The 26,696-nt window shown below is 39.9% G+C and overlaps 2 protein-coding genes across 7 annotated transcripts in view; both read right to left on the bottom strand.

Moving 5' to 3' along the window:
* The window catches only part of klhdc8b (kelch domain containing 8B), a 67,181-nt gene extending 45,692 nt beyond the window's left edge, over positions 1-21,489 (bottom strand). For 2 of the 5 annotated variants that reach the window (XM_088399600.1, XM_088399624.1), the window contains exons 1-3: positions 21,063-21,411; positions 5,416-5,846; positions 4,333-4,766 (exon numbers count right to left, since the gene is read on the bottom strand). In XM_088399600.1, the coding sequence (XP_088255726.1) occupies positions 4,333-4,723 (391 nt within the window). In that variant the 5' untranslated portion in view covers positions 4,724-4,766; positions 5,416-5,846; positions 21,063-21,411. The other 3 variants (XM_088399591.1, XM_088399609.1, XM_088399616.1) reach the window with 3 other exon arrangements.
* A 391-nt stretch (positions 21,490-21,880) lies between these two features.
* On the bottom strand, positions 21,881-26,343 carry LOC148402659 (uncharacterized). Of its 2 annotated transcripts, none has more exons than XM_088399570.1 (6): positions 25,972-26,343; positions 25,378-25,550; positions 24,692-24,910; positions 24,272-24,432; positions 24,048-24,180; positions 21,881-23,178 (listed from the first exon to the last, which is right to left on the bottom strand). In XM_088399570.1, the coding sequence occupies exons 1-6, from the start codon at positions 26,228-26,230 to the stop codon at positions 23,002-23,004; spliced, it is 1,122 nt and encodes a 373-aa protein (XP_088255696.1). In that variant the 5' UTR covers positions 26,231-26,343; the 3' UTR covers positions 21,881-23,001. The 2 variants fall into 2 exon arrangements, with proteins under 2 accessions (XP_088255696.1, XP_088255706.1); XM_088399580.1 differs by having other exon boundaries at positions 25,378-25,442.
* Between the last annotated feature and the right edge of the window lie 353 nt (positions 26,344-26,696).

Genomic DNA, 26,696 nt, shown 5'->3' with positions numbered 1-26,696 from the left:
ATTACTTGATTTGATTTTGTTTTGTAAGAAAATGTACAAGTGAATCACTTGAATCACAAAAGCAATGTACCCACCCATGCTACAACATAATTTACTTGTACGTATAGCTTCTTCTTCTTCTTCTTCTGTCGTATGACTTCAGACTTGCAGCTCTGTTGAGGCGAGCCAGGTCACCGTGTCGTCGTCCAGATCAATCAGGCCTTGTTTGGCATTCGATGGCCGGTGTTTGGGGCAACTGCTGATGATGTGCTCTACTGTCTGGACTGGGTCCCCACACTCGCAGGAGGCACTATCTGCGAGTCCCCACCTCTTCATTGCAGCTCCATAGCATCCAACGCCGGTCCTCAGGCGGTTGAGGGTTGTCCACTGTTTCCGGGACAAGTCCTGGCCAGAGACGTCTATGGGGTCATTGATGTAGTGGTGCAGCCTAGATGGTTCTGCTGACTTACACTGTTCTCTCCATTTGGTCTTGACCCAGGTGGCCTTGGAAGTGTCAGCTGTTGTTGTGCTGAGCAGCTCATGGGCTTGGATGGCAAAGGGGCATCATGACTTTAGGCGCACGCGTCGTGGTGTCTCTGTGACGATCTTATGGAGCAAGTGGGATTCTCGTCTCGTCTGATGTTAGCCGGGGCGATGCCTGCGAGGACGGCAGTTGGTTTACTGGGGTGGCTCGCAGGCAACCCGAGACAGTCCGCAGGGCGCTGTGGAGGGCGACATCCAACTTCTTGACATGGGGGCTACGGCACCAGGCTGGGGCAGAGTAGTCGGCAGCTGAGAACACCAGGGCCAGCGTGGACATGTGCAGTGTTTTCGTTGTGGCTCCCCAGGTGGTGCCGGCTAAGCGGCGCATAAGGGCGGCACGGGCACTTGTCTTCGCCGTGGCACTGTCCAGGTGTTGTTTGAATGTTAGTGTTCTGTCAAGCTTCACACCGAGGTAGGTGGAAACGGGCTGATGCATCAATACGTATAGCTAAAAAAAGACAATATCTATAAAACATAAAATCATTCCAAAGTAATTTGGGTTGAGGGAGACTGTACAGCAATACAGACTCATAACTTACTAACAGACTTATATAAGAGTATGTATAATATCGTGTATTAACGATTGAACATTGTATTCTCTTCTATGCACTGTCAACACTGGGTATCCAAATAACCAATAAAAACGGGGTTGAAAATAAGTACCAAATAAAATACGTACCAAAGCTTCAATTACAACTGCTAACAAGCTTCTAATAAGAGCTGGTCGTGGTGATTTATCTGAAATAGCTTCTGGATCTAAAAATGACAACCGGATATACATGGTTGTCATAAGAAATTAAAAATTCTCAAGAAGAGGAGCTCTAAAATTGCAATACCGCAATGCTTCTTTTTGTTACATGCATATTTTTCAATGTTATGTGACTGAACCTTCAGCCTTTGAGATAGACAGCTCAAAAACAACAGCATAGCATTCACTGTGATCATAATTTGAAAATGTGGGCATTTCAATGTATGTGCGTGCGTGTGTGTGTGCGTGCGTGAGCAGCTCTGTCATGCATATGCATGACCTTACTGCAGCAACAGAAGCAGCAGTGAGAGGATCATTTAATCGTTCCAACACACTGATCCACCAGGGCTCCTCCATCATCCATCTGATTAGCTTCTCAAAGTTCAATCCGCACACACGCAAAATCATATACAGTACTGTGATTGGCCTATATTGTTTCTGTGACATATATTTGATGCGAATGTCATTAATAAATCATATATACTGCTATACTTTCCTCAGCTCCATTTCTATGGATATACTAGTTACGGTTGAAAATGAACAGAGTGGTTGAGATGAGTTAAGGAAATATAATATGTAGTATATAGTATGGCCAATTAGATGGATGAATGTTTAATAGAAGGTCCTAGTCTAGTTTCATTACCGTGGGGGTTAGTTATAGGCTTTCTCCCCACACCAAACCGGAAAATCTTTCAACCACACAGAATGACTTCAGTCCACAAAAATCTATTCTTCACCGGTCAAGCAAATGCCAATGCAAATGTGGTGCAATAACTCCAGAACTTCCCACTGTAGAATTAATAAAGTACAATAAAACCCCTGGACACCTGAATTTACATAAAGGCCGTTAAAAATAATTTGTCATTTTGCCTTCAGACAGAGATTATTAATTTTATGTATGGGACGTAAATGCATAGGTGACAGAGTTTTGAGTTTAGTGCCGTGTACATCGGAACGCAAGCACTCTTTCTCCACAATAAGCTGGAGTTCACTGTGTACTGTACATATAGTACAGTTGTGCTTCAATTATGTACTATAAATAGTAATATTCAAATATATTGTGCATGTTTTCAAAAATTCCAAAGCTAATCTTTTTTTGATGGTTTACTTTGTGACATGCCAGATGAATGGCGACAAATTTGGCCAACACAATCCCTTCCTACAAATGTAAACGCGCTGACAGCTTGGCCAGTAGGACCAGTAGGAGGATGAAACCACCAGAGGCTCTACTACTCCATGTGTAGGCGTTGTCTTAGCTCATCCGAGCACACACCATGTAAACATGACGACTGGAAAGCAAAAATCTTCCTGCTACGGCTCTTCTCGCTCTGGTCACAGCACTGCACACCTCGCTACCCCAACAGATTTATGCTTTTTACACATAACATTAATGGGTTTTAGCTTTTTGCTTTCACCGAATTATGCCGGCAGCCAATTTAAAAAAAAACGATGACTGCGTTAGTTCCGGGTTTTATTTCTCCAGAAAGCCAACAGTGGGTGGTGGATATTCTATTCTTGATTGTGTCGCAGTCAAACATAGAACCTCAAGCATGAGCTGTTGATGTGAAGAAATGTGACAGCCACCATTCGAAGGAATGTCTTGACTGCAGGGCAGTGTCACTTTCACACACTGTGTATACGTGTGTATGTGTAAGACGTGGGAAACAGGCCCTTGAGGACCCAAGCTTGACATAAACCTGAATTAAACAATGTAAAATGAAGCTAAATCAATTCACGTCTCTCTTGTTCTTGAGTGTCATAGCTCCAATTACATTACCTTCTCCCCACTGATATCGTGTAAACTGTTTATTCTTTCTTTCCTCCCACTCGACTGTCACATGTACAACTTCCTATATGCTAATTCAGAGACACACACACGCACACACACACAGACATGCACACGAACATGAGCTGAGATGGTCTGCTCAAGTCTGAGGAATGAATAGAAGCATCACTATGTTTACTCATCTACTGTGGACTGTTTGACAACTCTTCTACATTTACACCGTGCTGATGCGCAAGCAAACACACAAGCACTCACACACACACAAGCACACAGACACACAGACACACACAAGCACACAGACACACAGACACACACACACACAGAGAAATATCCTGTATTTACTGTATAAGTTCACCAAAAAATTCCTACATCGAATGTATCAAATGTATTCACAAATACAACCTCAGGACTTTTGTGCAATTTGCATTGAGCCTGAATCTTAGTTAACCGGTCTCCTTTTGACTTATGAGTGGACATTGATTTCTGCACCACTCAGTTTTAATTACACTTGAGAAGACTCCACTCCAGGGATGCTGGAGAAGGTTTCTCAGTCAATCAACCAAGCATCTTCGCCCCACGATCGAATTAAGTCTAAAGGTTCACAGAAAGGACTTTTGGTCTGCTGCTTTTTTCCATTGTTGGTCTTGTGTCATGACAAATTTGCATCAACATATTCTTTATGAGTCCGAATTACTCTTTTTTGTTACATGATATCTTTTCATTTATTTATATAGAAGGGAGCCGTATGGCTTGAGTGGTTAGCACATCTAAATTTATAAAACATTTTTTGCCCTCCAAAGATTTCTATGATTAAGGTTCTGTTTGAACAATTATCATATTATCATAAATTATTAGAGTTACATCTGTACACAATTGATAATTATCTACAATAGATATAGCTAATAGGTTATTTTATTACATTTTATATACCACTGTGAATTAATTATAAATGAGATGTACTGTGCACTGGATTTCTCTGTTGATTATGTTTATGCTTCTGTTAACATTGGTCACACTGCTTTATTAGCAATTAAAAAGTTTTGATAAAATGTAATGATACTCAGCTAATGTCTTAAAAGTGGCATAAAATACAAAGAAACTTCCACTGAATAACAATCCCATCTCAGTGCAACAATGCAAGCTGAGACGATTGTTTTCTTAAAAACATTTATTATTTATTTAGCATTATTTTCTTAAAAGCACCCAAAAGTAAAGCCAACCAGCAAAGCTTTATCTCAACTTGTATTCTCTCCACTTAATGTAGCATTATGTGTACCTTTCTGCACTGTGGTGGTGCCCATGGACGGCTGCCCCAGGCTAGCTTTCGGTTCCCATTTGCCCTCATCTGGGTGAAAAACTTCCACTGATGCCAGCGGGGTCTGTTGCTGATTCATTCCTCCCAAGACCATGACCTGCCCCCCCAACGCCACAGCCGCGGCACCCGCTCGCGCTGTGGGCAGAGGTGGCAGCTGGCTCCATGTCTGGCTCTCCACATCAAGCACCTCCACGCTGTCCAGGGGCATGCCGGTCTCACTGCAGCCCCCCAGCACGTAGAGCAGGCCTTCGTGGTAGATGGGGGTGCAGTAGACTCTGCGCTGGGACATGGGGGGGAACTTCTCCCAGTGCAAGGACTTGACAGGACTCACTGCCATCTCCTGCACAGGCATGTCTCCGAGACTGATAAGAGGGGGGACACCATCACACACCGACCTGAAGTGAGGAAGGATGGAGGAGAGAGTGTGAAACGGTGGGAAGTACAACTGAAAACTGTCATGTAATTCTTTGAATAGTCTATTGCTCAATTTTGCTAACTTTAAATTTAATTCCATCCTTCTAAAATGGATGGCTGGATGAATACCTAACTTATTTGAGCAATTGCTTGTAACTATAGTCGTGTTTGCCAACCTTTGCTCAAGCAAAGCATATTGTCGGCCACATGACACATTTGGCTAAGCCATGAACACGTGTTTGTATTTTTCTATTGATATTGTCACAAAAACTTCAACTAGATGGGAGGAAGAAGACCCAATAAAAATACCAATGTGTGTTTTAAATATTGTTCATTTTCACCAAACATTTAAATATGATTGGGTTAACGATATGGTTTAAATTACAACAATGACACACCACTAAATAAAAAAAAAGAATATATGATCAGGGCTCTCTATACGATTTTTTTTTTTTTTTTAAATCGCTGAACAAGATAATCAAATGAACAGTAATAATAAAAACATAACAATATTAGTTTGGCATAGGTTAAAAGCAAAAGCACGAAGGCATCCAGGAGAGGAAGTGTAGGACAGAAGAGAGGGAAGTGGAAGGTATAAGAAAGTAGGGGATAAAAAACTGTGATTCTCACCTCTCTTCCAGATGTCACGTCCACCCCTATATAAATATTTTATTCCTACGGCTGTTGGTTTGTGAGCAGCAAAGCCATCTGCCCTTCACAAATTGTTTCACTCCTTTTCTCTGGCTGTGTCTTTCCCTAAGTGTGTCTTGCAAGGAGCTTATTTGGACTTGAATATATCCTTCAAGGAGGGTGTCTTCAGGTTTAACGACTAATCCCACAAAACCTCAAGCAGCAACCAATCTCAAAAAAAGGAAATCAGGAGGGGTCATAGTTTAAAATAAAAACTTCACAAGAGCAAATAAAAAGTTCCCCGGACGTCCAAAAAGGCTTCTCCTACCTTAATTAGGCAACGTCTCCATATCCTGGAGGAATATCGTCTGACTCATAAGAGAGCACACGCACGCAAGAGCTTTGGAGAAGGTCCCTCGATGAGGGCCAACCTGCAAGAACACACAGAAACATGGTTTGGAATGATGAGTCACAGGATAGAAAATTGTCTAAAATGAGGAGGAAAAACATCAGAAATCTTCATGAAAAGACAGTGGGCATGTTTTTACTGGATGCAGTTTTTATTCAAATGACCTCAAGACATCCGATACTGTTGATCACCCCCCTCCCCCGATGCAGTTACTAGGGCAACGTATGAACCATTGTTTGAGTGCTGTATTTGGGGCCACCTGAGACATTTACATAATTCAGCTGAGATGTGTTTAAAAACAATTCGGCAACATGTATCACAGACGATGTTGTTTAACAAATCAAATTGGAAAGATGGATGATGGGACCGGTTTTGACAACATGAGTGAAATACAATATTCCTTTTTTTTATGCTTTCAACATGTTCTTACGTCTCATTACATGAGGGAGGTTTGCGTGTTTATCTTCCATTCATTTTGAAACTTCTGTTTGAGTGTCGTTAACATATTGCTTGACTCACTGCATGTTACACCGCTAACAACCACCAATTCGGAGTTCACGACAAAGGCATACGTGAAAATTACAATAAGCGGCTGATTTATTGATCGATGTTGTGGTGCACACAATGTTTCATCTTTAAAAGAAAGATATTACAAGTTGTCAAATGTTGAAAAGACACAGAGCAGAGGGGGCAGGCGCAGATGAGCAAAGAAAGCTCAAGAAAAAGCACAAATCCTGCTTCCCCTGTGGTGCCCACGTAGCAGTCTAGTCAATTTGTATTGTGGGCATGACTTTGGTGAAGTTGGAAGAATTAAATGAATGTCTCCTAATTCAGTGTTAGCACAGGTGCAGTGGGAGCTAGGCTCTTGACTCTTGTGTCTCGTTAGACGATTAAACACTGTTACTCTGATAGTCAGTTGGCTTGAAGAAGAGAGATAGCTGTTATGCTCGGGGTTAACTTTGGTTTATACAACCAAAGTACTATTTGAAATTCAAACGTTTTCTACAATAAAAGGATAGGCTGGCATGTTAATCGATAAACAGTCAAAGACTTTTTGAAGGCAAAGAAATGGCCAAGTCAGTAATGAGCTCGTCAACAGAACTATGTTTCTCAACATGTATTGAAGCAATGCACATATTTAGGGGAGGCGTGATTCAGTGGTGGTCATCTCCCAACCAAGAGGTTGAGGGTTTGATCGCCAGTCATTGTGACCATGTCGAATTATCCTTGAGCAAGACACTGAACCCCTAATTGTCACAAGTGACCACACACTGGATTGTTTGTGACTCAACATTCTAAACATCACGATCATATTTATAAACGTGTCACTAGTCCAAATATTAACCCCCGGAAACAAAATCTAATAGCATGTATGCGTGAAGTCTGCATGTTACAGACTACTCATGTGATTTCCTTAACTTTAGCTCCTAAAATGACGGTTTATTCAATGCATGTTTTTTTTCTTATAAAATTATGAACATCATGACATCATTCATTCATTCATTCATTCAACTTTTTTGGCACACACAATTTACAGCATTGTAACACTATTGTTATTTTGTTTCCGACAGGCCAAAAACTCCCTTGTACTTCTGACTTTGTACCGTATTTAGACTACCAAGAGACCCAAAAGTAAAATTGCACAGTTTTCAGACCGATAATGATCTCTTGGAGTGCTCCGTCTGCCACCAGCCCTCTCTGATTTTTTTGGCAACCATGAAAGAGATCTTTCTGAATAGGAAGCACGCATCCCTGAAAAGGCAATGTACACACTTATATTCACAAAAAGGAGCTTAGAGATTTAGAAAAGAGGTCGAGCTATTTTGAGGTGCCCATGAACTTTTCCGGAACTAAATTTAACAGTGGTAATGAAAGCTTCCGGCCGAATAGCTGCACAACAGGAAGCGAAGGAACAAATGAAAAATGCTAAAAATGATTATTGGAGTTCCCAGCATGAAGTGCCGCCTTGTAGATCACGGGTGGCCTTACCCATTCTATGGACTTGCTGCCTGTCTCATTGCATTTTCTTCCAAAGAATCAATACAAGGAGAAAAACGCACCATGACTAAGAGGCAAACGGGACAAAATGTTAAGTTCACAAACATGGATTTGAATGCATATGCCATACCAAACTCATCAATTTACTTATCAAGACGTTCAAAACAGAAATACCAAATTAGAGAAAAGTCCAAATGCTTTGCAATGCAGTTGTTTCACTCCTGAAAATGAATAACGTGAAGCCACTGTTTACTATTAAATTTCCTGTTGCCATCCTAGACAAGCTTAAAAGGACTATGTTAAAAACCAACAAACTAAAATGCTCCCAAACACTACCAGATGCAAAAAGAGCAAGACCAGTGCTGAAAATAATGAGAAAGAAAGTACAAAAATTTAAAGGCTGCCTTTAGACAGTATGCTCAGGCATCTTCCTAATGAAGGAGCAGTGTTTGATAAACAAGGGAAATGATGGCCTTAGTAAGAGTCCGAGATGGCCAAGAAATGGCGCACACTGCACAGACATCCGTGAGAGGCCAAGTCAGCGGCTGACTTATGGCATCAACTTTCCTCTCCAAAAAGGAAGTGTGGCACACTCTTGAGACGTGCTTGCATAACAAAAGGTCAAATATGTTTACATTTTACTTCCTACATTCAAAGAAGTAGTCTCCTCTCCAAACTGAAAAAGTCAAGGCCTTTAGTACAATTGAAAAATAAATAGTGTGCCAACGTATGTATTAACTCATTTAGGGTGGTCCATCGTCAAAGCTGTTTTTGACAGAATCCATCCATCCATCCCAGTCTTACTCCTTTCTGGTTGCTACAGTCCACATATGGAGCAGAGGTTTGATGTTATCATAATTCAAAGGAGAATTGCATCAACTTCCAGATCTCTCTTCTTAAGCTTATTACTCTCCATCACTCTCCTGAGATCTTTTCATATTTTCATTACTTGAGTCTAATGGATCCCAAGGCAACAAGAAGTGAGTGTCAGGCATTATCACCAGGCCATGTTGCACTTAGTGTATATGAAGTCGCTTTGAATTCAACTCAACGATGTGTAGTCTCCACAGAGCAGTCATGGACTCGAACACTAAGAAAAATCCCCTGGAAATAGCCTCGTTCGTCTCAGATGTGATTAGCTAGAGCACATCGATCAATTCAAGATTGTGCCTTCCTGCTGTGGTACAAATCAGAACATGAACTTTGATTGCGTTTTCCTGATTGAAAATCCTACAGAATCACATAGAATTTGATCCTGTGCAATTTAAGTGGCACATTGAATGACATTACACAGGACATTATGTTAACAGAAAAAGAGCAGCAAAATGTTGTCACAAGCAGCATTCAAGTCTGGTAGCCATGCAAACATACGCGAAACTGTCTTGGTGATATCTGCCTATGACCACTCATGAGATTTTTTTTTCTGTAGTCCTGATACTGGAATCCCCTTACATCATACCATAGCAATTCTGGTTCGATAAGGAGCATGTCATCACATCTTTAATCAGGACTTTTTATCACATGCAATATGTGACTAGAGGGGCAAAATAGCACTTTTGTGTTACATAAGCCTACATGTCTGAGCATGATCACACTGATGGGAAATTTGTGTCATCTGAAGTATTAAGATATTGGTATGATTGTCCAGCAAAGATTGCTGCAAGCAGCTGTCTGCTACGAACAGTGTCCACATGATCCCAAGAGGTATTATAGGTTAGAACAGAAGAAGAACCTTGCCGCCACAGTATACATCACTTCCAGGGTAAACGCGACGACAAGACCAAACCAAAGGAGAAGGATGCAGGACATTCGCAGTCTGCTTCATGACTGAACCTTTTGCATCCTTCTGTCACGGGTTGATTGTGACTGACCTTAGCAACCATTTTAAATACCGCCAAAGTGGGAGGGAAATCCAGGAGCAAATCTTAAAACTAAACATGAACCAACACATCATTTGGAACCTCATAAAAAAACAACTCATATTGTAGCTTGGCATTAATTTAAAACTGCTCCAAACGCTGAGCCAGTGAAAGGGAAGTCAAACTTGTGTAATATTACATGATTAATAGCCACAAGTTCAATCTGTGGCTATATGATCAAATTAGACAGAGGCAGGGCAGAGTTGTTCCCTGTGAGCAGCATAACCTTGATATGCTACATATGAGGAGAGGAAGGAACAAATAATCTTATTCATGGTGATCATTCTTTTCCCCAATATAATTAACAGTCTGTTCCCTGATTACAAGACTACTCATTCGCTTTTCACATAATTCATGAAGGTAATTACAGTGCAAGATGACAAAGAGAAGAATATGAGCAAACGTGCTAAAAGTAAATTTGTCCTGGCTGCTTCAATTTCGCTAATAAATGAAAGACAAAAATGTATCTTTAAGACTAACTTCAACAGACGCTCTACTCTATATAAATGAATTAGTATTCAAATAAAACTGAAAATCTTTGAAGCAATTCTTGAGCATGCGTCTGTGAGACCTCACTTCCTATTCTAACATTATAAGGTGGAAAAACCTCCCGTTTTTTTTTTTTTTTTCCCATTTGGGCATGCAGGCCTTCAACAATTGGATGAGAGTATGAAATGTTAATTTTTTTGTATCCATATTCTGTTTTTGCTACAATGTAAATTTGAAGGTGGCCCAAACATCTGAACAGCCATCAGGTGATTAAAGCTTATGAAATGTATGGTCACCCAGCCAATTGTCAAAGTGTAGAATTTCTTTTGACCAACAATGCTATTACTATGGGTTTGATTGTTTACCAGAAGTCATTTAGAACTGGGGAGGATTTGTTCACTGTTATTGGTGTGTCCGACCTGATTTGCCGTACTGCTACTTTATATGAGCTGTATGAAAAGGATTTAATAAAAGAAAACTGTTTTGATTTAAAACTTTGTAACATGTTTCATTTAAGATAATGAGTTATTGTGTTTTTATTCACGCAGGTCTGGTTGAAATTTCCCCCCCCAGAATTTTACAGTGATTTGGAAAACAGCTCTTTATATGGACTTGGCAGCATCAGACTTTATAACGCACTTGGGTGATTTTGTACAACATTGCCCGCATGGCAACAGAAAGACAAAATAGCAACCAAACAACTGAACCAGATAATTGTGGGGGGGATGCATTGAGCGACCAGAAATGAAAAGCGAGATATGCGAAATTGTCACAGCTACACAACAGCAAAACAAAATGACATCCCGTCGCTTTGTCAAATGGCCACTCTCGGTTGAATTGTTTCCTGGCAATTGAATGTTTTCCATCTGTGCCACCAAGAGGCAACAACGTGTCCCAGAGGTTGAACATCCAGTCCGTTGCTCCGCTGCCTGTCTCCACGGAGACGGCCTAGCTCACATAAGTGACACTGAATGACAAAGGCATTCTCCACTTCATTAATGAATTTGAAACCCCACACTGCTTGTTTCATTGACATGCGTAGCAGTTAATCTGCCGGACGTAATCCTCCTCATCTTGGCTGGCCGCGTAACAATTGATGGGGTATTTTTTAAACGGAGAGCTGCACTCATCTGCACTCAATTCCAACCTTTCAAACTGAGTGACACCGTCGAAATTGTCAGATCCAATTGAAAAATATGAAATGGTTTGTTCAAAACTATTACATGCGATTCAACAAACTTGTCGACCAGCAACTGACTGTGCATAACCTGTTGTGATCATGACCAGTGTCATCCATTGCCATCAAGGCTGGCAAACCATTTATCAACCTAACAAAGTCCCAACACATTGTCATGTGTCATGCCTGAAACAGTTTTGCAGCAGAACAAAAATAGAGAATGTCCAAAATGCATTACAAAGTTTGGTGCTAAATTACCAAGTCAGGATCCCCTGTGAACATTCGTGTTTTTTAATATAGTCAGAAAACAAAGGAACTCACAGGAGAACATGCAAACTGCACACGGAAAGATCAGAGCTGAGATTTAAAGTCACGAGAATCTTCCATTGTGATGCAATTGTGTACAATACATTCATCACCCTGTCTTCTTAAACTAATAAGAAACAATCACATTATTTGTCACTCTTGGCTCAGGGCTGCCATTGATTTGTGTGCGCAAAGCCAGAGGAGGAGGCTTACACTGTCTAGGTGCCTTTAATACTATGAATTCCTTTTTGATTATGATCCCCACTATTTCTCCTCCTACAACTATAATGAGTTTTTTTCCTTTTGAAATGATAATGCTGCCGAAATGTTGCACCCTTACAAAAAAGGAGTCGCTCAGCTATATCATTTTTATGCTACTTATGCAAAATTTATAATACTTCCAGCTGTTTGTCACATTTTCATCAAAATGCTGCAAGAATCATACTGCATTGTTTAGCCATGCTGAGTAAGTAATACAACCAATCAGGCAATCAAAAGTTCTTAAGCTAACAAATGAGCCATTTGTTACTTATCACGATATTCCTTGATATTTGTATTGTACGCCATGTCATCAGCAGCATTTCATTTTTTGTGTGTGGTTGGCTTGAACTATGAGACAAACAGATATTACGTATACATAAGTTAAATACTTGAATTGGACCCTCAACGAACGCACAATTTATTAGTTGGAGCTGAAGAGAATGCACGTTGGCAGATGTCACACACAAAGCATTAACATACTAGCTGCACTGTACATGACAGGCTACATAAGACTGCAGTGTTCTGACTCCATCTGTTCATTTTGTAATTCCACAAATCAATCCAATTTTTAATCCATAGCAAAATCACAGTTACGTGTCACAGGTCAAACACACACATGACCTACTAAGCCAGTGGACACTTTTACTTTCATTTGTGCATTTATGCTGAGGGACTAGAGAGCAAGGGAGCTTACGGGCGTTCTCTCAGAAAAAGACATGACAAATAATGCCAGTGTGAAATAAAATATAGAATTTCTTAACAAGCGGAGAAAACAACCAAGTAGGTCACAATGCAACATCAAAGCTTCGGAGTGATGGAAAAAAGATGAGTTGTAGTATGAATTGTGAAAAGTGATGTTATTCATGACGGAGTCAATCAGGACTTATGGCTTGAAGTGCCATAAATGACTGAGAAAAGAAGAGGGAGCTCACCATAAATTCATAAAAGTCGACGAGATTTAGTGGAAGAATTATGGCTGCCTCGTTCAGTTCGACGAAAGTCAAAATATTAACTAAACTACGGGTAATGTCTCACGGGTACAGTGGCCGTGCGATAAAATATTGTTAGATGAATAGCTTTCTGGCAGCAGCATTCAAAAGTGAAGATATGGTATGGGATAAGAATTAAGTGCAGTAAAACAAATATATTCAGTCAATCAAAAATACTCAAGGGGGGCAGAATTCATGAGTGACTTCTTAGCTTCTGAATTAAATTATTTTATACATGCTCACTTTATTTTCCTCACGTAGTATGTATGCCTGCACACCGGATGAGGCATTATGCTCCTTTACTTGCACTATATGTTTTTTTTTTTGTTTGTTAATTCAGTCTATTTACATTCGAATTAGTCAATTCTGGTCCACCCGATACAGACCAATACAGATGAAATGAGGAGGAAAAATAACAATTACATGCAGTCGAGTGTAGTAGTTCTGTGCCCAGCCATAGCTGTCGCCATGGAGACAGTACATTCATTTATCTTTACTTCACAGTAAACATTTATTATTTTATTGCAAAGATGGCATCTTGTCATGTAAAAGTACTTCGAGCCATACGTATGAGAGTACAGGGCGCAATCTGTGGCAGCCATGACAGTTTAGATTGTACAACTCCAGAATTTGAACTGTGGTATGCGTAAAGCTGACCATGCATGTGGTGCATGCGCATCATCTTGTCATATTTTTCACAGTGTTAGTTCAATATAAAAGTATTTGTGGATACAGCAAGCTACACGAAAATGATGCCTCACTTAAACTATGTATTCCGACCTTTGATTCACCTCCTTTTAGAGTGTAAACACTTGGTCTTTCTTATTCTTGCCCTCACTCAAGCCCAGTCTGTCACAGTACATCTGGCTATGTTGCTTTATAGTGCCCAACTGCGGCATGAGCCACAAAAAGGCCATATGGGGACATTCAGCTAAGTTTTCCCCACATGGCTCAGCAGCTTCCTAGCAGTGTTCTTCCTTAAATAGATGGGAGGCAAGACGAAATTAAAAAAATGGAAAAAAAAACACAAGGGAGTGTAGATGATGAAAGAGAAAATAAACAAACAGAAGGTCTGGGAGGGTAGTGAAAAAAAATTAAAGCGGGTGGTAAAATATATTTACGCTGGCAGAGGTGACTTCCTAGATGGCAGCTGAGGCAATGTAATTTTAAAAATGACAGGAGGTGGTTAGCTTGAAATTTAGATTCTTTAGAGACTTTAAAAAGAAAACCTATTGTGAACTTTTTTAATTGCTTGTATAGTGTCAACCAAATATTTTTCTATCTGCCCTTTTAGGACTTTTTTTAATCATTGTTTTAATTTTGAAAGGGAAAAAATGGACGAGAAGTAAGGAGGAAGTTGAGGATGATAAAGGAATGATGAGAGTTAAGTTAAGGCTTCATTAGTTAGGAACCATTTTGTTATTGTCAATGTACATATTCTAAGGGTCTGTTTGGAAATGTTTTGATGCATTGTTGATGGTTGTCTTTAAATAGGGTATTGTCATATGATACTATTATTGACAAATTTGCATGCTAATATTGTAGAGTGTCCCAAGTAAATCTCAATTAGAAAAATGAACAAACTTTTGTTTACAAGTGGGGGCTATATCGGGCTTTTTGTGTGGGCTTTTTGATGGCTCTAAACTTATAATCATGCTTGATTAGTCGGGTCACAAGCTTACGTTAAATCATTTATGAGGGTGTTAATTAGGGCCACAACCCAATTTTAAAAACATCCCCTCAGCTGGTCAAAGCTGCGTGCCCTCTTTACCACCGCAGCTTCAGTACCATCGCAGCCTCAGCATGTAATGGTTGCTTGGCAACCAGCAGCAGGGCATCTCAGCCGACTGGTTGGTTATCTGATACTACTTTTTTTTTTGTTCTACTTGCAGTCTACGTGTGTCTATGTGTTTTTATACTGAGTAGAATGTAAAATGGATGCATAACTATAGAATGGGTGATTGGGGATCTGGTAGCTCTGTGGTGTCACTTAACACTTAAAATACTGTTCACAACTCAAGCAACAAGTATTCGAAATTTTTTTTCCCTTCTTCTGATAGTGTTAAGGCCACTGCTCAACATTGATGGACACAAACATTAGAAAAACTATTGACTTAATGTATAGAAAATTGGAGGCTCCATGTCAATACACTTCACATCTAATCTAACCGGTGTTGGTCTGTATTTACAGCTGCCTTGTCATTTGATTTGTCAGCCATATTTTGCCAGGTTTTTACAAGTACCTATGGGAGCGTCATGTTCCCCTGAACTCGTGTGAATTTTGTGGTGGCAGCACTCAAACGAAACCATCAAAGGACACAGTTGCCACGAACGGATGCATTGCTGCGCCTCTGGCAAAGTCAAGATAAAGCACACAATTCCAAATGGCAGGCATGTGGCACGCAGCCAACTCTGGCATACACGCGCATACACGCGCACACACACGAGCGCGTAAATGTAGAAGCAATCATTCGGAAATAGTAATTCGCTCCAAAGCTGGATTGTTTGCTGTGCACTCCAAACCGTTATTTTTTGCCACTTAATTGCTCAGTCGTCAAACATCGCCTGCAAATGGTGATTTTCTCCTAAATCTGTTTGTCATTTCTGCATAATTCCAACTGTGCATTTTTTTTACCGCTTTAATTTGAGAATTTTACTTTAAAGCAGCATTAAGCGTTTTTCACACACAGAAGATGGATGTTATTCATCCACATACTTTATTTCCTGCATAATATCTCGAGGACCAGGGATATTTCACCGGCGGAAAAGGACTTTGAATCACAGTTAGCAAATTAGTAGTAGTATGCTACGAACCGAGAGTGTTTAAGTGAAGATCGACGTGTCCCCTGGGAAATTGGAAAATCAAGAGGCCATTCACTTGAAAACTAACAGCTTTGATTTGGACAATGATATTTCTGATTCTGACCTTTGATGACTAGATCTACAGTATAACGGTATCCCGAATATAATAGAAGTCTCACAAACAAAGTATGTTGTATCGGATCAGATATGTGACATCACCGGAACCAGAGTTTTGTTTATGAGCTATTTGTACCACTGCAAGTCCACTGTGACAAAAACTAACATTTTTTTTTTAACTTACCCAGAAAAATCCAAAAACACTTTCTTCACATTCACATTGTCAAGTGGAGCTCTGTGAATTCTTTCCAAATACTTGCTTGTTTCTAAATGATGGCTTTATTTATTTAGGGAGTAAAATCCAAAGCTTTTTGGCCCCATGTGAAAAAGTGATTTCCTCCTAGACCTAATAAGTGTTTATTACCACTCTTGGCAGCAATAACTGAAATGAATCGTTTGTGATAACAGGTGATGAGTCTTCCACATAATATGTAGGAATGGTGGCCCACTTTTATTTGCAGAAAATATTTTAACTCGGTCATATTAGAGGGGTTTTTTTCTTCATCAATTGCCCATTTAGAGCAGATCATAGCATCTAAATTGGACGAAAGTCCGGACTTTTACTTAGCCCCATCTTAACCTTCATTTTATTATGTATTTTTAAGACATTGAAATGTGGATTTGCTAGTTTTAACAAACTTAGTCAATCAAGATGATTTTACAGTGAACACAAAAGTGGTCATTTTAGTGTGTTGGTGCAAGCACTGAACACAACAATAACATTCTTTACACCATACACAAACATGTCAATGTCACAGTGTATCATGCAAATATGATTCCAGCAAGATGTGAATATAAACTGAGATGAAACCGTGCTGATCTTGCAGGATAAAATTCCCAAATTTCGGAACTGATACATGGAATGTCATTGTTTGAGAAGTTTGATGCTGTTGAATATATACAGTATGTGCTCTGCGATTGGCTTGCAACCAGTCCAAGCACCACATCTGGCCTGCACTCAACTAGGATTGACTCCGGCTCACCAGAAAACCTAATGAGAACAAGTGCTACAGAAAACAGATGCATAGATGAAAATGATTGCTCTTACAGCTGATAAAACTGAGAAGATAATAGATCATAAATTGACATTATCACTTCCGCATATGGCCTCCTTGCTGCAAAGCTCTCTTGTTGGTGTAAAAGTCAACATTGGCAGCTAGGAACGTCCAAACTGTCCACTGCATGCATCACACTTAATCTTCTGATGGGAAAGTTGGCTCCATTCCACACTCATCCACCCAGGTTGATGTCTGCAATGTCCCCTTGTGTTCTGTTCATGTGCGCGAGTGTGTATATGAAATTAATATGAAACAATCACATTTTAAAACACTAGGTTCCACACTATGGCTTCATTTGTCAAGGTGTGCATGACAACATACACAGCACGTGCGTTTTGTTTTCAAAATAAGTAGACTGACAAGTAAGCACATTAGAAAATAAAGCTTGCATAATGATTCAACATTAAGAAATGATTCTTATGAAAATATAACACCTTCATTTGCCAACACTATGGTCACACCACAGAAAAAGCACAAGAAAAATGAAAAAAATACTTAAGAGATTGACAATGCTTCAACTTCTGTATATTTGTGCTATTTAGGCTTAAGCGTCCTTGGGTCCCTTGAAAGCTGATGAATAAATTTAAGTTATTGTTATGATCCACGCATCCATTTTCTATGCTGCTTATTTTCACAGGTGAGCTGGCATCTATCCTTGACTTTGGGTGAGAGGCAAATACCCTGCACCGGTTGCCGGGCAATCATAGGCCACATATATTCCGACTGCAAGACCATTTACAGTTAATCTCAGTTAACCTCAAGAGCATGTCTCGGGATGTACCTGGAGGAGAACATGCAAACTCGACGCAGGGAGGCCAGAGCCGGATGTGTTAAAGCTAAAGACGGACACAACAACTACTAGTATTATCATCAATCACAACAATAACCATAATAATAATAATAATAATAATAATAATAAATGGTGTTCAACTTTGGAGCTTTTAAAATACTTTATCCCTGTTAGGGACCAATGCATTCTCCAGAATGACAAATTAAACATTTGGCCTCTGAAAGCTTGCAATTTTTTTCCCCTTGACTTCTTTTCAAAATTCATTATCCATAAAAATGATAGTAATCAAACAGGGGCAATTATGCAAAATGATGGGGAGATAATTAGGGTTCCCACACAGAACATATTTGCTATGTTACAAACAGTAAACTGCCTCTCGCTCTAATCACACGGCTCTTAAACAGACAACATAGCTCAGTTTTAGTCTAGTGGACGTCCTTGCTAAAGAGGCAAGCTTTTGGCAAAACGGCAAACTTCTTAACTCAATTGAAATGGCGTCACGCCAATGGGAATATCATTACAGCATTAAAAATAATGTAGTGCAGTATACGCGTTGAGGCTCTTCAACTTGCCAAAGCTATTGTTACTTTCTCATAGGATGATAATTCAGACTGACCAAATAGTTATTGTTGCACTTCTCTCATTTGATATATAAAAAAACAATCACACAGGGGAAAAAAAACAATCAGAGAAACAAAATGTGACTTGCGAGGTGGCCGTCAAGTCTCCACATTTGTGGAAACACTCACTGTGACAATCGCTGCAGCCTCTCAAAAACAAAACAAAACAAAAAAAGATCTAACTGCTAATATTTAGAGTTATAGTAACACTCCATTATGAATGAGGTGCTTCTCTGGGCAAAGCTGCAGAGGTGTGTCTCCAATGAGTGCTCACGAGTAAGCAACAAATTTGACATGTAATTCGCAGCTTCTGTCGCTCATAGATTATTTTTCCTCATGTGTGATTTTTTTTTCTTTGATATCAAAGTAGAGGCACAGGAATGAGCCGGATATAGCTGTTGTTCTTTTTCCACTCTCGTGACTTTTCAAATATCACCTTTTTTCTTTTTAAATTGCCAACTCCTAAGCTCTTTAGATTTTTATTTTAAATGCCATCGAATGTTTTCTTCTTTCCACAAAACATAAGAATTTGATTTTGCTCCCTACTGTGTCCAAACTGTTAACTTCATGTACCGATCCATTATTTTTGGTGTACCGTTACACCCCAATCGTATACATTACAAACATAAGTAAATGTGACTGTCGATATCAACAAGTTTGACACCGCTGACCCAAGTAGTGCATGACTCAATAATGTAATCAATCATTCGTGCAAGCTTGTGTATTTCTGAGTGCCTGCCTTCACGGTGCCTCCTCCTGAGTGAAGGTGGCATTTTACTGGCACAACGAGAGCCGCCAACACGCTGTGCAAGCCTGCCTGGAACCTGATGAGACAGACCCAGACGCTGCATGTCAGCTGTGATCCTCATTATGCTGATTAGCACATATGTTAGGACACGGAGAAAGGAGGGCAGGAGGGGTGCATTCGTTCTTCTCCACGTATGAGACTGAACCCATCTTTCAACTGTTTGGCCAGATGCAGGAAAAAGCAGCAGATGGCATCCGTTTGGCTTATATAATTAAAAGAATAAACAGTTGCATTCATTTGCCCTGCAATAGTTTCTATTACCACTGAAATCTGTTCCATTGTGCCATGTTCTGCGGACATCGGACAAAAAGCGGACAACACCCAAGAATGGCTGACAGTCAATCGCAGTACACATGATATGATACGATGATGATAGATGATTCATTCTCATGCTCCGTGAGGATGAATTAAATTGCTGAGTTGATTAAAAAACACTTTCCCTGGCATTCTTGGTTAAGGTGTTGGGTGGTACCTTCTCTTTTGTCCTCTTTACCTGTCAGCGACAAAATTTCAGTAGTGGACTAAACAAGGATTGCTGTGGGTTTTGAGTAAATAATGACCTTTTGGCCTATTATCAACAATACATCTTGCTTTAATGAGAAAACTGTAAATAAAAGGGACCTAGTTGCAACGACAGAAGAATAAAGATGGGTGATGCAATCGATGTCATTCACAGATAACATACTAACGAAGAAGGGGCGTGAAGAACAAAGTCATAAAGACTGTCTTAGTTTACAGCACTAATGGAGAAGGCTTTTATTGTGCCTTTCAGGATGTCAAAACTACATCACTAGACAACTTCAATAACAAGACTTCATCAGATTGAAGGAAACCATCATTTCCCAAGGGGAAAAAAAACTGATGTAAAAGGTAAGTGTTTACTTCAAGTTGTGTACAGTTTGTGATATCAATGTCTCTTCTGATCACATCTGAATAAGATGTGAAATCATGGAGCAAATTGCAATCTCATAACAGCAAGTCAAGTCAAGACTTGATTATGCTTAATTATACTGAGTTTTGATTGAAACGATTTTGTTTTACTATATGTGTAGTGAAATGTCTCCCATACTGTAGTTTAGTTAACTCTCTGGTCTTGTTCGATTACAAGCGTCTTTTGATTAAAATATGTTTAGGTAATTATATTATACATTTATGACATGAAGTGTTAAACATCAATTTTTAACTATTCAACTATTTATTTTGATTCAAATATAATTTTATATTTTTAAGCCTTTAGATTGTAGTTTGCACAAATTGGGCATATATGCCCATAAAAGAAATGTTTAAATATTACCTTTTTTTCTTACAGGACACAGTTAAAATCACAATTAGACAAAGAAGCAGAAAAAAAATCAGCTGTTGAGTGCAGAAACACCTCTTTTCAAATATGATTTAATCCTGAATTTTAATTGGACAAGATTGGCCACGAAAGTGCCAATTTGATGTAAACCAGTGAAATGAGTGCAACTGAGTGAACCGAAGGTGCAAGTTACAAAACAAGACATAACTCCACACCTGAGAACTTTAACTATATTTGCATTGAAAGCGCTAAAATAGTAATGATTTAATAAATTAAAAAATAGACCCAACCGGGACAGCCTAGCTGTTTACGCAACATGACGTCAAAATATTAGAAACCGCTCAGCGCCCCACTGACATTGCACGTATGTCTTACGAAGTGGTCAGTGAGTGAGTGCAACGCGGGATTGTTTCAAATAGCTTCGACTTAAACAAAAACAAAAAAAAAATGTCAATGGCTATTTTGGAACTCGAAGTTGACCACCCGCCGCAACGCCCCGCTGAAATGCACGTTCTTCACTCTCACATGCGAAATTAATGCATCTTGTTTGATAAGCAAATAAAAGCTCAAAGATGTGCAAAGTTCTGCAAAGAAATGCGTGTACCTTCCTAGCAGGGGAGATCAGTCCGAAGATGCAGCGATGGTGCCACACAGGTACCGAATTAGTCACATGCTCCCAGAGCGTAGCTGTCCATATTTTGCTAAAACGCCGGCATCCAACAGTTTGTATCCAGCTGCACTCCGATCGCCTCCTCACTTCTCTCTCTCCCTTTCTCCGTGCGCACAATTGACGCAGCCATCAAGTGCTCTCAAGCTGCAACTTCCGCCGTCTTCAAGTGCAAATTGAGACACTGCTGCACACTTGTAGTCGTTTGACATTCAGTGGAGAAAAGCAGGATGGTGAGTTTGATTGTGCGCATTTCATAAGCTGACAACGGAATCAGGTAACAGTAACTCACCTGAGAGGACGGAAGCTGGTTAAAATAACCAAAGAGACGCTGCTGCCCTCATGCGGACAAAGAAGACACTGCATACAAACATACATGTCTTTTACTGTATTATTTATTAGTCAAGTCAGTGGTTATCAAATTTAAGATGGCAGATTTTTTTCCAATGACTCCTCATATCCTAACACGAATAGACATTTTGTCAATTACTATAAACAATATCAGTAAATAAACAATACGTAACCGGCTGCCACTGGCCTAAACTGAAATAAATGACAAAAATGTCTAGTGTCCTGCATGCTTTTATGTCTCACTGGTGCAACACACTCGATTCAAATGGAAGCAAATTGCTCTCTTGGGATGAATAGGTCTTTAAAATGTTGCTTCTTTGTTACTAAAGTCTTAGTGGTATCGGCCCTCGGCATCGGTGACTACGTACTTTAAAAGAAGTGGCATCAAACATCCTTTGCAATGATCTCATTTAAAACCAAATATTTAATGATTGTCACACATTATTATTAGACATCAGCCATACTGTAAAGACAGTAAATACAATAGCTTGATGTAACAGAAGCATACCAAAAAAAATGCATGCTGAAGAAGCAGTCAAACAAATGTTTCATGCGATTGAATGTTAATGTTGAAGTCATCAGTGGAGTGAAGCATGAACTGAGGCCAAACAACCTTGATTTGTATGTGCCTCAAATTGTACACCTTCGTACTAGATCCGCACTTCTTGCAAAATAAATGTTCAGGACAATGTTTAAAAAATAAATAAAAAGCTCCATCATGCAAAAAAATCTTTGGCCACAAATTCAAAGTTTTTGTGGTTATTTTTTAGTCTCTAACTACTCAGTAATAAATAAACTGCCAATAAAACATCTCCCTGGCAGAAATATAAACTTGTTATAAACACCCATCATAGTATACAGTAATCAGTACCACGAACAACCACTCGGTAAATGTGCAGTCAGTTTGTGTTAAGACATAACAAAAGTAAAATTATTTAAAAGCATCCCTGACACCTGCTCAACCTAATGATGGGTCACAGTGCATTTAACATTGCACATCACAGGAGCTAGTAAAAGTGATGTGCAACCAAAGAGTGCATCATTCATTGACAAAATCATGACAGAATGTGTGAATGAGAATTTAAATGGCCTGCCTCTTCTTTTAATGGGTATTGGCACCAATATTGGCTTAAAAACCTCATCAGAGAATTTTATACTCAAGTAATGGATGAAATCAGCTCTGACTAAAGGGGCACTTGACTCTATTTGACCCCAATTAGAAAGTTTGCCAGAGATAATTCTTGCCAAGATGCATTATTCACAAAGCCTCTGCTGAAAGGCAGTCTCTCAAATTTGTTGACTTACAATTCGAAATGTGTATGGAAAATGTGTCTATTTGGTCTTGCCTCAATGTACTATATAGGAATGTGCATCTAATACCTGATATTTAGTTTCTGGGGAATCTTTTTATCATTACTCTTTTTTTGAACAACAAAGCAAGTTAAACATCACAGCCCTGAGAAAATGGTACCCTGAATAGGAGTTCTTCAAGAGCAGAAGTGGTTAAAAGTTGTCCAGCTGTGCTCTAGCCTGACCTCTGCTGGATATTCTTCTCATAGTTCTCCTGGCAGATGTGGACACGGCGGGTGAAGTAGTCAGGTTCAGAAATGGCCTTGAGGAGGTCGGTCTGGATCAAGGCGACGTCATAAAACTCTGAGACACAGGCTGTGCGTGTGTCCGAGCCGCCTGGCTCAATGAAAACCTAAACCAGACACATGGTTGTGTTATTTTTTTTTGTTGGTTGTTAAACACAACTGCATCGGAAACTACTATGCAAATTGCGGTCTGACGCATTTAATCATCACACAAAAAAATAAAAACAACCAAACTATTCTGCTTTTTGTAATACTTGCACAAATTGTTTTGCTTTGCACAGTGACCAATTTTAGAATGGCTGAAAGTGAAAACGTCAGAGCAACACTTTGCAAATGCTTAATGGGAAGAAAAAGATCGCTCTATGGTTGGCGTGAATATTTCATGCTGTTCCATCTTCCATTTGTTTGACTTGCTTGACCAGAAAAGTGGACCAACGTGACTGCTATAATTAAGTCCCACCTGCTTCTAAATATCATTACTCTGAAAGAAGCAAGTTCTGCTATTTTTTTGTTAGTTTCTTTTCAACATTATACTCATTTGCAAAGACACAAAAACAATGAAACTAAATAGAAGTAACCGCTGGCTAGAGCAAAGCGCAAAAGCTTCGGGGCTCTTACTGAATAAAGCTTCTATTAATTAAATCTCCTAATTACCAACGTCTGACTTTCATCGACTGAAATAACACACTAGCAGCGAGTCAGCAGTTTACTCCAAGAAGAGCTGAGTCGGGAAGTTACAGTTCTTGAAGTGGCTTTAAAACGTTGCTCTCACTAAATGGGACTTGACATTTGAAAAACAAAAAACACACTCAATTAAAGATTAATGAGGCAGAGAAGGAGGCAGGGGGTAAGGACACTCCATCTCGCTCAATATGCGTCGTATGAAATATTACAAATGAGTCGTCAAATGAGATGGAAAATGGCGGTGGAAAATAAGTGAAGAAAATGATCTGTGCCGAGAAGAGCTGTGTGCTACCTTGGGATGGACGACGGTATCCTTGTCATTCTGTCTTATGTTGTCATCTATGAAGATGTGCTGAACATGCTCGTCAAAGGGGTCCACCCACAGTGGCTTCCCACCCTGGATGGAGAACTTCTTCATCATCCACCTTGGTTGAATTAAGAAAAAACAAGAAATATGGCGAAGGATAAATACAGGAGACTGAAGTTACCTCGATTGTATTTGGGGAATTAACTTACCATTTGTAGTCATCCTGGAAGCCTCCGAGTCCATTCGCGCCACTAAAGAATTGGTAGAGGCCTCTCTCGCCATCGCGGGACGACAGCCGCTCTGCGCCTCTGGTCAGAAGAACCCCCTTCGAACTGCAGCGGATCTTCCCTGGTGTCTTATTCACACTTAACTGAGCAGGAGACAAGTCCAGACAGGAGGTGTCTATTACAGCACAATTACTGGGAGATTGATGGGCTATCGGTCCATAACTCATTTGTTATCATTTTCATGAGAAATATTCCATGACCCATCTGGGAAAATTCTCATACCACAAGTTCATTGCTTTGTAAATTACAGCATAAGAGCTTGAAAACGTGTGGCGCTCGTGTTTAAAAATGTGGAGTAGGTGAGGGTAGACAATGCTTGGATTGATTGTGACTCTATTTTACCTTCAGATCAGGGAGATCAGGAAACAGGGGATGAACACCCTGGCTCAGTGCTTTGGATACAGCACTTAACACACGAGGTAAGTCGCATCCAAAAGTACGAAAGTGGATGGCAAACTCAGTGCCTTGCTGCGTCAGGTCTTTGAGCAACTGGAAAAAGGAGGGAAGGATCCAGTGGTAGAGTCGGCCATTCATTGCCTTTGTTGTCAGCTCGCTGTCTCCCTGTAGGAAGGCCAGCCCATCAACATACAATATAGTCTAAAGATCTTGATGATTGGTGAAACTACCAAAGTACATTCTGTTTGAGGTTCGGAAGACCATTATAATTTTCGAATTATATTGATTTGAAAAGTGACTTTAAAAAAGACCAATTTTTAAATTAAAATTAATCATTAATTTATTCATTCGTCATTCGAACTACTTATGATTTATTCATTCGTCTACTACTCAGAAGGGTCGCGAGGGAGCTGGAGCCTACCCCAGCAGTCTAGCAGGGCGGTAGGTGGGGTACACCCTGAACTGGTCGCCAGACAATCGCAGGGCTAAATTAAATTAACAACACTGTGTGCTCTTTGATTGGCTGGCAACCAATTAACAGTGTTCCCCGGCTCCTGCCCATGAGTCTCGTGAAGATAAGTAGTTCAGAAAATGGGTAGATTGATGCCTACTCTGTCTGAGAGGATACTTACCTTTACACCTTCAGGCCAGCGGAGCAGGTTCAGATGTTCCTCCAGAATTCCACGAAAGCGTTTACCTGCAACGGAGGTGAACATGGGAGATGCTCCAAACTGAGAGTAGTAGTTGACGGCATCATCACATGGCGGAAGTAGAGAAGGAGAGTCACTCAACCATTTCCACTTGCCTGTGAATGCAGACACACATTTGAGATGTAGATCAGACTGGTCTGGAGGATTGGGCATTTTCTATACTTTAAGACGGACATTTTTGTAAATTTAGTTGGTATCGTTTTACGGGAAGGCCGAGTTACTTACAGAATGTAATGTAGAGTGAGATAATTACTATGTATGTACGCTTTGTTACTATGTAAGTACATTTTGGTGTGTCAGGGATTTTGTGTGAATGGAATGATTGTGTTCTTTGGCTCACAAAGGTTGGGATACACACTGCTCCTACAGATCTGCCATTCGAAATAGTTGACATTCCACAGCGATGGATTTAAAATGCTCGAATAAAGGCTGTAGTTCTTGACATTGAATTCGACATAAAAGACATAGCCTGTATCGTTCACCTGAGTCAGCATAAATACAACTCGCGGTTTTTACCTTTGCTCATTTTGCCCCATGTAACAGTCGTCATGAAATAATCCAGCGCAGCCTCTGTCCCTTGACATCTGACTGAGTCGGACACCAGAATGGTGTTGTTTAAATCCACATGCAGGATTATTTTTTTATGCTTCTTGTGTATGGCAGGACACAACGATGGACCGTCATTTGTCCCGGTCGCAGGTTCGGAGGCATCCCGATAATCGTTGTCCTCGTTGTCTTCAGCATGGTGGCTGTTGTCTCCACTGTTGTTGGCCATTAGTGGACCACTCTGTGTGGTAGTTTGCTTATGGGCGCTTCAATCTTGTTTATCCGCTGCCAAAATTAGTTAAACTGTCTCCTTAACTTCCTTATCAACTGTTCCAAATTCTTCTTCAGTCAGTTAATATCGTACAGGGTTACTTGAGCGCCACCCATTGGTGATAAAAGTAGATACCGCACCTCTATAATCACGCCACGGAATATCGTTATTCTTAATTTTGATGGGGGAATATAATGTGGTAAACATACAAACGACAAAAGTATTCTTATAGTTTGTTGTGCATGGGGGAACATTGTAAAACAAGAAATGATAAAACTATTATTTCCTGTGTATAGGGGGAAAGGGGATATGGACAGGAGTCATTCAATGTTACCAATTAGAATTATTTTTATTTATATAAATAATTTACATGTATGATCCACAACAGCTTTCATAAAGACCACCACGTATGCGGTTGGTTACA

Source organism: Syngnathus floridae, chromosome 2 (genome assembly GCF_059516105.1).
Source record: "Syngnathus floridae isolate MCC-2025c chromosome 2, RoL_Sflo_1.0, whole genome shotgun sequence".
In the NCBI taxonomy this organism is placed as follows: domain Eukaryota; kingdom Metazoa; phylum Chordata; class Actinopteri; order Syngnathiformes; family Syngnathidae; genus Syngnathus; species Syngnathus floridae.
This window is presented reverse-complemented; position numbering and strand designations above follow the sequence as displayed.

Bases quoted from the DNA above. Each gene is read 5' to 3' on its own strand.
- LOC148402659 (XM_088399570.1), bottom strand. From the start codon at position 26,230: ATGGCCAACAACAGTGGAGACAACAGCCACCATGCTGAAGACAACGAG. The intron at 25,551-25,971 runs GTAAAAACCGCG...CTGCATTCACAG, and splicing joins ATGGGGCAAAATGAGCAAAG to GCAAGTGGAAATGGTTGAGT. The intron at 24,911-25,377 runs GTAAGTATCCTC...GCCTTCCTACAG, and splicing joins GCTGGCCTGAAGGTGTAAAG to GGAGACAGCGAGCTGACAAC.